We start from the raw sequence: 14,540 nt of genomic DNA, 5'->3' as shown, positions 1-14,540 counted from the left end.
CTGGGAAAGCTGAACCTAAAGTTAGAACAATCCCAGAACTAATGAATTTTCTTGTCCCTTCTTCAAAGAAGGTCTTTAACACAAAGAAAACTTAAGCTGATTTACTCCAGTAAAGAGATATTTGATGCATACAGTATATGCTTTCAATCTTTCTTGCTTAGCTACAGGCTTTTACATAATTAACAATCACTCAAACAAGAAAGGATAATTACAAGCAAAAAAAATGCTACATTTCTGATAGAGATGTTTTGTTACAATAGCAGCTCATCATTATTCCACACAGATCATTCTAATTTCTCTGCTGTGTAGCAGCTTCAACAAGTCTGCAAACCTCATACACTCTCAGCTTCCAGCCTCAGAAATTCATAAATAGTTTATCCACAAATGATGAGGCTGCTTCAGTCTGTTGAGTTTTATGTCCTTCTCTTTCTCCTACTTCAAAATTAAATATTTGGAATTGGTTGTTGATGTTTTGATTTTTAGTTTGAAATTTTATTTCTTTTGGATATTATATAATATTGTATAATTTAAAAAAATAATCAAAACCCAGGGCTTGAAAAAGTTGCAAAATCTTAGCAGCAGAACAAGAAATGTAAAGTAATAAGGTTTGATTTGGACAACAGACACAGAGACCAAGAACTTCAACCACTGATAAAACCTAAACTTTAATATTTAGCCATATATACTTTTACAATCAAAACAGTTATTAAGACATTCCTGGAGAAAAGTATTCTGCCTGCAATATGTGTTTTTGTGAATGTTAGTATGCCATGGTGTTGTGTATAACTATATACTAACTCTATAACTACTACAACAGCTGTTAAACACACGTAGTCATTTCTTTTGTGGACAACTTCAGGAAAAAAAATAACAAAAAACAAACGTTTAAAAGTCTTAAGAATGTGAGGCTTTCTTCTATTTGCTTGCTTTCTGCATTACTATATTTGAATTATCATACTATGAATTTCATTAGTCTCATTAATAGTCAGCTGAGAATTAAAAATAAGCCAACAGCTCTGATAACAATAAACACAGTTTTCATGAAATGAGAAAAAAATACACTGCTTGATGAAGAGTCCTGACCTTATGTTTCACTTGTTAATAAGTCCAAAATTGTATGTGAAATTCAAGCAATTAATTTCTCCTCACTGTTTATTTATGTTGTACAAGAATCCAACAATAAAAATGTTATAAAGGTTAATCAACATGTGAAAAATAAAGTAGGGACTGCATGATCTGTGGCAGTCTCTTTCTTGAGACAAGAGCTGCACAGTGTAGTTCAGGCAGTGCTGAAGCCTGCACCATTTGCTGGCACCTCCAAGGCACCCTTCTCTACCCACTAGTTGGCTTCTGCAGTAGAGTCACCTCTTTCCCATTCTGTGTTTTGGGAAAATTCACCCCTGTTCCAGTCCAGTTGTGGTCTAATTTCTGTGCCCTTCCTCAAAAACGCAAAATAATTGGAACAAATCTATATTCTATACTTAAAATAGATTTACTGCCAGAAAGAAAAAAAAAAAAAATGGGTTGCAGGAACAGAAAGACAGTATGTTATAATAAACAACTTACAGCAATCAGCTGGTAAGAATTATTCATCATGGCTATTAGCATGTTGAGTAGAACAACCAGAGAGATTACATTATAGGTACCAAACATGGTGGCCCCAACAAATTCAGTAAATTCATGCTTTGGTTGCACATTGGTCACATATAGATTGATGAGTCCAAATATAGACCAGAATAATGACTGCAGCGTTTCAAATAATCTGAAAGACAAAGCCCAAGAGGAAAAGCTGTTTAATACTAACACATATACTTTTCAGATCAGTTTTTTCCCAAGACACACAAAGTCCTTCACTCGATTAAGGTAGATGGTGCTCATTACAATAAAGGCAACATATATATAGAATACTGTTCTGGAGAAAAATTACCTAAATGTTTCAGATCTGAACCTATAGATATCCAAAACAGGAATAAAATAATAAGCCTGCATGTACAAGATTGTTCAAACCTCCAAAGGGTATATTTTAGAGATATTATTTTGGACATCTGTCTTTGAAGAATTTTGTGTCTGTGCCTTGAATTTAGAGGATAGAACACGGATCCAAAATGAAATCACTGTGTTTTAGCAACATGGTAAAGTAATTATGGTATGCTTGTATTTGTTTGATGATATCAATTTATGCCATTTTTACTTGTTGAGAGCCACTAAGACAAAAAGTGAAGAATAGTTACAAGGGCATTTGTATCTTTAGCATCCATTTGTGTTTTTTTTTTTTTAAAGAATACAGACATTAAAAAAACAAACACGCCACTCTCAAATTACACGTGCTTTTGCAACTAATTGACATGATAGTTGGAGAAGTTTAGGGCAGCAGATAGGAAGCTAAATGACAATATCGAATAATATTGTTTCCTCCTATGATCAGCTCTGAAAACCTCCCCCGTGTTTTTCTATTCAAACAGCATACCTGTGTCCACTCAAAAGTTGGAGTTTAGACCTGCATGAGATGTTACATATATATATATATATATATATATATATATATATGCAAGATTATAAATATGCTGTGCCTGAGCAGTTACTTGATTAAGATGAAATAAAAGGTGTTATTTAAAACATATACATTTGAGAAGGATGCCTCTGATATTAAACATTTTTAAAAGCAGCCTACATATGATTAGTAGAAGATAACAGGGAATTTTTTATTGTAGAGGTTCAGTCTAGATGGGAAATGAGATGGAGAGTATTCATTTGATAGTGTTTAGGTGCTATGAATGAATTAAAGAACAGTGAGAAGTAAAATCGATTTTTAAGTGAAAGAAAAAGTTAAAAAATTGTAAAATAGAATACAAATTTGAATGTGTGGAATGGACTCTGTGTCTGTGGAATTCTGGAATGGAATGATTTTTTTTCCTTCCTGAGTTTATCACAATTACAAGGAATCTTTATGTTTTACAACTCCGGACTTATATCCACAAGTAGATATAGAAAAACTACAGAGCAACAGCTGCCTAGATAAGAAAACTCTGACCTGGTGATCTTTTATCCCTTAATTCTAAATATGTACTTTCTAATCTCACATTATCTTCCCCTTCTTTTTATTTTATCTTTGAACATATCTTTGGTTATATAGATTTCGCTGCAGCATAGGATGAACATTATTATACACTGATGTGATGTTAACTGGATTTATTTTTTATTAAGGTAACTTTAGGAGTGTCTGTCAGTATTCCACTGACCAAAAAGATACAAGAAGAGAACAAAAAGACAGCCTCTTTCCTGTAAGCAACATTTAAGTGAGTAAAATGTTGGGGTGAGGGTAGAAATAGATCAGTCACTTACGTTGAAAATGCATTATTCTGCTCTGCACATCGTATCCCTTTGCACTTGGTTTCTTGTGTCTCGTAGTAGAAGTACAGCTGGTTCAATCCATTTGCAAATGCTAGCAGCACAAGGCAGTATATGAAGAGAAATTTCAAAATGTCCAGCAGCATTCTTCCTAGAGATATCTGCAGAGGTCCCAGGTGAGAATTTGCAGTGAATAACGAGATCAATCGTAAGGAGCTAAAGATGTTTGCAATTGCAAACAGTGCCTCAGCCACCAGTGTTGGATGCCACATGTCCCAGCTCTGTCGTGGAACCAATCCGCTATACTGAAAACAAGCAGAAGGGAAAAGAAAAATTACTCTTCTGTTTATATGAACAAACAAGTGCCTGTTTCTTTATGAGCCATCCCATTAATTTGCTGAGAGTACAATAAAAATAAATGTATTTTGGAAGGAGTTATGTCTGTTTGAGTGCTTTTTATCTCAGCAAAACCAAAAATGGATGGTCTCTGAGTACTCATTCTACATTTTCATCTTTGGGACACTCTAAACTTTCTTGTTTTTTACTGCACTTTGCATATGATTATGATTTTTACAGAAGCAAAATAATTTCTAATAATTCTGATGAAGTAATAATAACAATTATGCATGAAATTCACAAAAACTTTGAAAAAGTTGGAATAAAATATTTAACTAAGGAATAAATACGTTGCTTAATCACTGACATTTACAAATGATGGGAAAGTGGTTTATTAATGAACCATGGCAAACTGCTTGTGTATCTCATTATCAAAGAGTCTGATCCTGGGAAATGCAATTCTTCAGCATTTCCAAGGATCCAGCTCTACCAAAACATTTACTGAAGATGTTACTTTCAGCTAATGCTTGACTACTGTGGCAAACTCATTATTTATTGGGTCTCATTAGTCTTCTTTACAAGATGTATCAGAGGACAGAATCTAAGCTACGAAGCCCTCTAAAACTGTGCGATAGTACAATGCAAAGCAGATATAAAGACAGACTACGATGCAGTCTGTATATATCTACTCTGGACCACCCAGACACATCCTTCAGAGATATTCAGCATGTCTTCAGTGGTAAGGAAAGGGACACTTCCTGTCAGCTGCGGCCAGATGTAACAGTATAGCCATATGTCACATATGTCACTCCATGTTCAGCATCCACAGAACAGGACTGCTCTTGATGTAAGTGTTTTCCGTGGCAGTGTTTGTTGGGGCAGGATCCTGTTACCGTGCTGGAATTGCTTTTTTCAGCTGGTAGGGCAGCAGAGGCCTTACCTGTGCCCAAAAACAATCCCTTGTTTCACAATGCAAGGAGTTAAAAAAATGTCAGCTTCTGCAGAATCGGTGGCATAAGTATCTCACTTGCTACTAAGCAGAGTGTATCTGACATGGTGATCATGAAGATAATAAATGTAGAGATAAAAATGCATTTTCAATTACTTTTCAGAGCTTTTGCCTTGAGCAAGAATATGCTTTCCTACTAGATTTTTGTGTTGGAGACTGAGACTCATATAATCAATAACATGAATTTGCATGCATTCTCTAGCAGAGCTGGGAATGGACAACACTTGGTCCAGTGCTCAGGTTTAGAAAATACTGAAGATAAATCAAACAGGTTTCATACATGACTTGGCATTGTACATCATTTCATATACTATTACAAAATAAATACTCTTCCAAAAACACAAAAGCAACCGTTTTGCTTAGGGGACAAACTCTTCTGTTCATATTCATAAGCCTCAATCATATCAGATGTGATGCTTAAAATTAGTCATCCTGTACTCCTGTAAAATGTAAGAACTTCATTTTTTATTGTATTAATCATGCCGTTATTTATCAGGGAGAGAGCATTTTCAGTGGGTATAACAGTTTAAAGACCTCACACACTGATACACAATTAGAGGCAAAGAGCACAGCCTTTTGAAAAATATGAGATATATCCACCATTTTTTTTTTCTGAATACTGAAAATGAAGCAGATAACTGATCTGTCTTAGATTTTCAACAGTCTTTTGTGAATTTTACACTATGCAGATATCAGCTGTTGTAAATAACTGTCCATTTAATCAGTACATCACTCAGAGAGCCTCAAATAGGCAATAAACAGTAAGTTTTACTCTAAGAACATCTATCACACAAGAGATCCGAGAAAAAGGAAGGCAGAGAAGAATGCCAGAAGGCCTCCATAGGTCCAGTAGGAGCTCGTGAACTTACTTAAGCACAAAAAGAAGGTCTACAGAGAGTGGAAGTAGGAATGAATTACCTGGGAGGAATACAGAAAAGCAGTCTGAGCAGGTAAAGAAAGCTAAAACCCAGAAAGAACTACATCCAGCCAGGCACATTAAGACGAGCAAGAAGAAATTCTACAGGTGTAACAGTGATAAAAGGAAGGACAGGGAAGATGCGGGCCCTCGCTGGAAGGAAAATGGAGACCTGGTCACAAGGGATACAGAGAAGGCTGAGGTGCTCAACGACTTCTTTGCCTCAGTCTTCATGGCAAGGACTCTAGCCACACTGCCCAAGCTGCAGGAAGCAAAGGAAGAAGGAAGGTCCACCTGCTGTAAGTGAAGATCAGGTTTGTGACAGTCTAATTATTTGTGAATTCTATGGGAATATATTCTATATGTTATTCTATGATACTCTCACCCTTTGATTCAAAGGAGTTGGTTAAAATGGCTTCTTACACAGCTTGAGATGCTGAAGTGATTCAGAGAAGGTAAGATGCATCAAAAATATTAGCATAGTGATTTGATAAAAGAGAAATACAGAAAAGCTGTATTTTAGAAAAACCTATATCGAAAGATTTAGGAAATGAAAGCAAAAGTTTTGTATCAAAATGTTCTGGTTACGTTTGGAATCCTCTCAACCCCCACTCAGAGCTGGGGAATCCTGTTGCAGGTGTCTGAAGGAAGTAAGTTGCGCTTGCATTGTTTGGTTCGTCATTACATACATTGTTTTGATTGTCTATCAACACTGAGGCTCTTTAAAAGTACAGGATAGTCGTTTGGGTGCAACATTGAACATGCAGTAAAAAAAAAAAATTAGCTGCAGAGTCAAAGATAGTACTTTAGGAGCTGTGATGATTATGATTGGCATGCAAGCTCTAATTTGGAGACTGATGGATGCACATTAACATACTTTCATCTTGGAGTCTGATTACCACAAGCAGAAACTATCTGGGATTAAATAATTATAATATCTTGTAATTAATATTAGTCTAAAGTGAGTAATTGGCCATCTCCAATGCTTTGGAAACGAGCATTTTCAGTGAATTACTTGCTTTGCTACCTGGAATGGTGGAATGATTGTTTTATTCCAGTCGCTTTATGATGAGAAAACCTTGCCCATCCACCAACTTTAAATGACATCTCTTCCCACATTTGAGCCTTTTTCTTTCAGGCAACATGCCAAAATTTCTTTTATTGAGATTTCCAAGAGTTCGCAATCAGAAACCTTCTGTGACAGGAGGAAGCTGTTGAGCCAGTTGATCACGTCTTTGCTTATCCCTGCCCCTGATCAGCTCACTTTTGTACCCTTGTGGATAATCATCAGATGACATAAATAAGTTTCCTATGTTGCACTATACAAATGGCAGGGCTGCCATAGGAACAGCTGCAGTTTAGGGACAGTAACCAGATACTTGATGGCTGTTTCCTATTTTCAGCCAAAAGGATCTTGGCAGTTCAGAGACTGCTTCCATGTATATGGGGTAGATAGTGACAGGAAACTCGAAACAGCAAAAGTAGAATGCTGATGAGAGCAGCCAGTAAAAATGGGCTTGTTATCTTGGATGTGACAAGATCTTTGAGACAGATGCTAAGAAATGCTTTCATTTCTTTTCAGCTGTGATTTCCTTGCATTTGAGACCATTTGTAATGCAAATATTTCATCTTTAGAAGCAATTGCTGTTGTATTATGGATTTACGTTGAATACATAGGAAATGTGGCATGTCACATGATTTTGCAAAGAAAGACCGTTTTACTGGAAGAAATTTCAAGCAGTGCTAATAAAAAGTCCACGAAATAGGTGAGAAAATGAATATATCCAATGTTACGTGATCATATTATGCCATTCAGTTTTAATTTCTCATCAAGTTGCACTTGTGATTTTTTAGATAAAAAAAATTAAAATCTTGTTCTTCAGCATTTTTTCTCCCTAATTTTAAGTAATACTTTTTGTGCAGTCCTGTCCTCTAGTTTTACATGGTAATTAAAATTTTCTTAGGAATGGTAACTTCTTACTGAAAAACAGGCAAAGACTCAATAAAATAAAACTTAACATTGTACAAACAATATTAAGTATGAGATGTGATTTGCCTTTTTGAAAAATACTATAGTAAAAGAATTATTAATGATTAAAAGAAAAAAAACAGGAAAAAGGAAAAGAAAAAAAAGAGATTGCACGAGTCAAGGAGAAGAAAAAAAATTAGCTGCAATCTTTTGTTTGCTCTTATTCTGGTCTGACTTCTTCTCATAGCTGCAGCAGATTCGTGAGCAAATTAAGTATCATTGTTCAGCCTGAAAACCATCAAGTACAGAAGAAAAGAAGCCTAATTTGTTACCTTAAATATTTTGCTGAAATAAATAATAAATATAAAGTTACCTTTGAAAATGCAACGATTTTCAAAGAGATTGTTGCCAAGTACAAGGAGTTCATTACAAAATCCATGAGGTTCCACCAATCATGAATGTAGTCCTGTAGTCCACCATCCCACATCTGTTTAATTTCACCCCAGATAAAGCCTGTAAATAGAACACAATTCATTGAGCATGAACACTAAATAAAAACGTCTGCAGCTATTCTAGACACTTATCTCACAATAGATTGAGTTTCCTTACTTTAGTTACACAGGGAAGGTGGGTGAGTGCTCTAAATTACATATCTAGTCAGGTGAAATTTTTATTTTTCAATTAATGCTTCTGCAATTAACTTTTCAGGTATAACTACTCATAAAAATAACTAATCTGCTTGTACAAGGGAATTTTCTTTGGCTTTCTTCAATCCCCTTTTCCATCATATTCTAGTAAGTATAAAGAAGGTCTCAAAACCAGTCATTATTGCCAAGCCTGTCCTCATTATCTATCGCAATAGAGTTCAACTGGAGATTGAAGGAGCCAAGACAACTCATTAACTTATTTAAATAAAACAAACACTGTAAGGGATAGAACTTCTATTGTTTGCTGCCAAAGCTGAAGTAAAGTCTGCCTTTCCTGTAGGAAAGAAGTTCCTTATATTGAAAATATTTTGCTGATTTCTTCCTTTGGGGTCTAAAGGCATAGAAATTTTGTTCAGGTTTGCAAAACAGTGGGAAATCTTGCAAGTTGTCTGACACGACCTCAGTTCAACAGCTTCAGAAACAACTGTGTGGAGACTCCCAAGTGCTGCAAACTGTAAAATCTCTCTGAAGAGCCTACTCCAAATATTGTATTTACTGAATGGATTCATATTGCATACTTATAAAATATGATTTATTGCATATGTTGGCAAAGAAGAGCTGCTTTGCTCTGCATTATATGGAATGATAAAACACATAAACAATGGCATATTTAGAGAAATACTGCATATTACCAACAGGTCTTTTTGTAGTGCCAGTAGAGTTTTTACATTTTTTCTGTTAATTATTTGATTAAAATAATTTCCTACTTTCGTGCTCATTGAAAAGATAACATTTACAGTAATTAAGGCCAGCCTATAAGATATGGATGTTGAGATACAGTTAATTCATCATGGCTTTCCTTCAGCTGCTGATCATGTGTACTTTTAGAAAGTATCAAACAGATTTCATGCAGGATCCACATCACTTTAAGTCATAGCTTAGCTGACTTTGAACCTTGAAATTCTGTCTCAGTGCTGACTGTAAGGGTAAAGGAGGTCAAATGGGGGGGATAGATGGGATGCGTACAATTTGATTGTGTAGTGTTTTGCATTAAGTCATTTTGTCTCCTGATTGCTTTTCAAAGGAAAAAATCCTTTCCTCTCTACCTTGTCCCATCAGGTCTCAGACACACATTCCCATTTTGTTTCTGCAACTTATCATCAGAAATCAGAAGCCTCAGAAGAATCTGAATCATCTAATAGGTCCAGCAACTTTTATTTTCATACAGCTCTATTTCAAACACATCATCATCACTATTTCACCTGCCTGCATAGTTGTAGGAACATCCATTATATGTCTGCTGCTCCTACTTTTTGTCCAAGCACCATCTCAATGGGAATACACCTTCAAAAGTTTACTAGGCAGGCTCATAAATGCCTGCCAGTTTCAGCTTGTACAAAGCCTTAACCATCTGCTTTTCAAAGGGCTGCACACTCCTGTCACAGAGTACAAACAAGACTATAGAAGATCTGGCTCTCTCTTCCCTCCAGACTACCCTCCGGCATACAACACGTAGTCCATGTACTTGCAAATATTCTTGCTTGGTCTTTTGCTATGCTGTAGGCACAACATCTTGAGCATCATCAGGCCATAAAAGCAGTGGTTTTGTGGGCTGTAATATACTCGTCACATTTCAAACTCTGCTTTGAATTGGTCCTGCTCAAACTGCAAAAATGCACATAAAATCCAGTGTGCCACAGGAGCCTGTGGTGGGGCTTAGAAGAGACCTGGAGACTAAGACTTGCAATAGAGGTATGATCCCTAAGCCTCGTTGTTAGTGAACAGATCTTTGCCAATTCTTACTATGCGATCTTGACACTAGGATGACTCCTGTCACTCAGAAAGCAGACAGCTGCATTGATAAAAAGCTTCCAAATTTTAAAAAATAAAATAAAATGAAATGAAATAAAATAATAAAAAGCTTTATAGAAATAGAATACAATGACATAACAAAAAAAAATCTTTTCTAATTCATTGCAGTTAAATATTTCCTTTAAAATGTGCTTAGAGAAGGAGTAGGTTGAGCTGATCAATAAAATAAATACTTAAAGACTGTGAGTTCATTAAAGTCTTCTGCTGAAGTACTCCATGATTTACAATTGCCAAAGACATGAACTGACATAAATGCAACAGGGCTATTCTCTGTAAGACTGTTGTTCAGCATCACATACTTTGGTAGCACTGATGGAAATACAGAATTATGTACAGAGTGAAAAATAAATGCCATCTAATGCTTTGGCATAGATCTTTTGTTTTGTGAATGAAAAGTCACACTCTTATTCCAAACAGTACCTTCTTCTCTGAAAATGAAATATATTTATAAAGTTGATGTTAAGGGAAATACTGACCTATTAAAGATTTCTCGTGGAACAGAATAGTGTTAAAGTTGTTTGTCAGTGAAAAATTGTGAATACAGTTTGATATCATAATATTGGTGATTTTATTTTGTTTTATTGCTCCAAGACTACATATAGTTTTATTCTGATGCAGGGATTGCTCTTTTTAAGCAAATGATTTTGGAAGTCCTACATTATTTTTGGCTATGCTGGAGATTTGATATATTAATCATTCTTGACATCCAAATATGTAAGTGCGAACTCCTTAAATAAACACAGTTACTGAAATTTTATGGGACTCCAGAGAAGCTGATTCTAACTGACTATAAGGGAGCAGATCGTCTCCATTAAGTGATAATTAAGTGATAAAATTGTTCTTTTCTGTTCAGCAGCTGACACAAAGCAGATTCACTGTGGCTGGGGATGAGATTTTTCTGACCTAATTTTAACTGTCTGCAGTGCAAACAGCTCCATCTGAGGTAGCCACCTTGGATTCCCTTTAAATTCAATGGAGAGAGAGGGTATCTGGCACAGATACAGATTCTAGACTACAGATATCTACATATCAGATGAATCCTAGTCTCACAGTCTACTCCTAATGTAGAAATTAGGGAAAAGATCTCATTAGGAGCTCTTCAGTGAAGTGGAATTCATTTAGATTCAGTATTTTTAAAAATGGCACTGCTTTTGAGCAATTTCCATGACTTGAGACTCAGAGTCTGGGTCAAGACTTTAAAAGCTTTCAGGGCTGTGATACTGAAGTGGGATTTGGAGGCATGAGATTCTGTACCATGTATTGGTACTTTTCTGCTTTTAACACAGCTTTTGGTGTCAGGTGTTCAGGTTTGAAATGAATAGTCCAGCAAATGGATTCTATACTCGTGACAAGCATGTGTCCATATCCATATGTGAACAATAGCATTTCCCAGGCAAGTCAGATACCTATTATTCTCTTCGAATGAGAATCTTGGGAGATACAAAGTCCTAAGATGAATTGCCAAAATCTGTAACTCTGTGTCAGTGACACCATGGAAGCTGAGTTCAGTCTTTGGAGATACCAGGTCTCTATGGATAGGTGTTCTGATGGGTATTGAAATAATGAATGCTGGAAGAACTGGAATGTTCTGTAAGTCCTCCCAAATGCACATGGAGGGTTTTCCTAGAAAAGTGTAGAGTCTTTCTGCAAAACCAAAGACTTCTTCAAGGCCTAGTAAGCCTACATGATGGTTCTACACTGGGCAAGGAGCTTCCAAGATTCCAAGCTGCATGGTTCAGAGTTAACTTCTAGTCACACATCCAGAGATTGTGAAATGCTGTTGTAGATCATAAAAAGGAACTTTTTGCAAGAGGGAGAAGTCAGCATGAAGAAGCCAGGTCTTCTCTTCACGGAGTCTGATACATGCCAATTTTGTTTTCTTATATTCACTGGGAGAATCAGCAGCTAAGAAAATAATGTATTTTTTCTTAAAGAAAGACACACAGAAATCAAGGAAGTATTTTCTCTGTGACCTTACATACTCACTCTTTCTACTTGGAATTCTTAAGAGTATCTGGACACAACCTGACTTTATTATCTGAGGAGTTCAGTCCTCATCATCCTGTTTTTATCATTTATTTCCACGTAAATTATCAACACTATGCAGCTATTCCACCTCATTAATCAAGGATTTAAAACAAAGATGCTGAAGACATTGAAACATTTATTGTTTATAGCTTAAAAGCCAAGTAAAGAAAGAGAAATAATAGCATGGATATTTTGAAACAGGTTGGCACTATACCAATTAATGTGAGTTAGTATCTTATCGTTTTAATGGAATTAAATAGACTTAAATACAGGGCAGGAATCCTGCAGACCACATGAAGACCTGGGAATTACAAGCAGCATGGAGATATTTTGTGAAGCACTGTGAAGTATTACAAGTTAGCTGATGAATGCAACTTGGCTGTAGTACAGTTTGACTGATAATTCAGCTTGATTGTGAAAGAAAGTTATGATATTATTCTGAACTTTGTTTTTAGAAAGATTTATGGATTACTAGCTAGTTTTGCCCTTACCTTTCCTGTGAAAAGTTTAGAGTTCTGTGCTATTTTTGTTCCTTACCATTTAGTGATGGGAAGAAGGCGGCTCTCCAGAGTCAGTCTCTGCATGCCAAGTACAACAACAGCCTTTCAGTATGTTTTCACGGGGCTGTGAAAGTAGTTAACTGACAAACTCAACTTTTCTCTGCAAATTACTCTAGAGTTTTTACAGGTACAAGAAGTGAGATGCTAAAGATCTAATGCTCTCAGAAACAAGGGGAGGTAATTCCAGGGAATTCAGTGAGCTTTAATAAGGCTTGAAATCTCTCTTCTGTTTTACACGTGATCTGAGAAACTGATTTCTACGGAAGGCAGATGATGGTGGCAAGAGGAACAGTGAGTTCTTCTGGTGTAATTCTAGGGCATATTTTGTTAATGAAATACAGCTATTGCAATGAAACATGTATGAATTTAAAAGCAACCAGCAACCAAGGTGGGTTGTTTTTGGTTTTTTGGTTTTTTGTTTTTTTTACACAAGTGCTTGTAACAGTAAGACAAGGTCTAATGGCTTCAAACTGAAATAGCATGTATTTCAATTATATATAAGGAAGAAAATCTTCATTATGAGAATGATGAGGCACTGGCACAGAGAAATTGGGGATGCCCCACCCTTAGAGGCATTCAAAGCCAGGTTGAACGGGGTTTAGAGGAACCGGATTGAGTGAGAAATGTCCCTATAGCAGGGAGGTTGGAACTAGATGATCTTTAATGTCCCTTCCAATCCAAACTATTGTATGATCCTATGCTTTCTCCTAGGCATAGGGAAATGGACTTTTGTGGAGCGTGTCTGCGACCTGTATAAGGTCAGGCCATAGGATGGGAATGGCATAGCCAGAATGCCGTTCTCCCAGCTCTCTTCTCAGGACAGTGATACTCAAGTAACCTGAATCTGGGACTACTGCAGATTAAATTATCTGAACATACATCTCAACACTGAGAATATTTCATATCTAAAATCAGTTTACTCTTTGTCCTCACTTTCTTAGCTACACAATTCAACTTCCCCACAATGTGGAAGCAGTGAAAATGAGCTTCTTTAATACCTCTGGAGTACAGACAAAAGGTAAAGAAGAATATAAAGAATATGGAGCATTGAAGTTCCACTCTATCGAAGCTGAATCCATTCAGTGCTGATTATTTGTCAACAGTACATTTACTCATGTGTTCAAGGAAAAGGATAATTTCCAAAAAACACTGATCACCTGCAAATGAAACTAGTCTAAGCACAACATTAACTATGACATTATATATATACACACACACACACATATATTTTACATACAAATATGAGGGATGCTCCAAAAGTAGTGCCTCCTATTTTTATAATATTGTCCCATGATGTCAGAGGCAGATGTTGGTGGTACAGCAGTAAAAGCTGAATCTTCCTCCCTGTATTTGTTTACATTTTGTTGCCTTGAGACAGATGACAGCACAGGATCTGTCTGACAGAATGGCATCTGACATGGAAGTGCATATGAAACAAAGGTCTTCAAGGCTGAAAAAACTGCACCCAATGACATTCATTGAGGCTTGCTAAATATTTACAGGGAATACAGTGGATATGAGCATAGTGAGGTGTTGGCAATACTTTTCTAGAAACAATGCTGTAATAGCAAATGTCACCTACATTGGTGCAGATTTTCTCGAGCGTGGCATGCAGGATCCTTTTCATCACTGGCAAAAATGCATAGCTAATGATTATGACTATGGTGAAAAATAGTTCTGTGATAGAGCAAATATTCTGGACAATCAGAATTGAACAGCCCCTTGAGTATTTATGGATTAGTTTCATCAAATATCAGATTGTTCAGCTATTTAAGTATTTATTCAGAAATTTGTCTATATAATGGGATAGCTGATCCCTTTACCTAGTATCTTAAATGGGAAGAGGTCTGGCTTT

At 36.1% G+C, this 14,540-nt stretch overlaps 1 protein-coding gene across 1 annotated transcript in view; it reads right to left on the bottom strand.

The window, feature by feature from the left end:
- The window catches only part of TRPC4 (transient receptor potential cation channel subfamily C member 4), a 142,844-nt gene that overhangs the window by 17,822 nt on the left and 110,482 nt on the right, over positions 1–14,540 (bottom strand). Inside the window, exons 5-7 of the mRNA XM_048929110.1 lie at positions 7,952–8,091; positions 3,343–3,653; positions 1,567–1,762 (exon numbers count right to left, since the gene is read on the bottom strand). Of these exons, the coding sequence (XP_048785067.1) occupies positions 1,567–1,762; positions 3,343–3,653; positions 7,952–8,091 (647 nt within the window). The remainder of the gene's footprint in view (positions 1–1,566; positions 1,763–3,342; positions 3,654–7,951; positions 8,092–14,540) is intronic.

This window comes from Lagopus muta, chromosome 1, assembly GCF_023343835.1.
Source record: "Lagopus muta isolate bLagMut1 chromosome 1, bLagMut1 primary, whole genome shotgun sequence".
Lineage (NCBI taxonomy): Eukaryota > Metazoa > Chordata > Aves > Galliformes > Phasianidae > Lagopus > Lagopus muta.
Note: the sequence above shows the minus strand (reverse complement) of the source record. Positions and strands in the feature narration are given on the sequence as shown.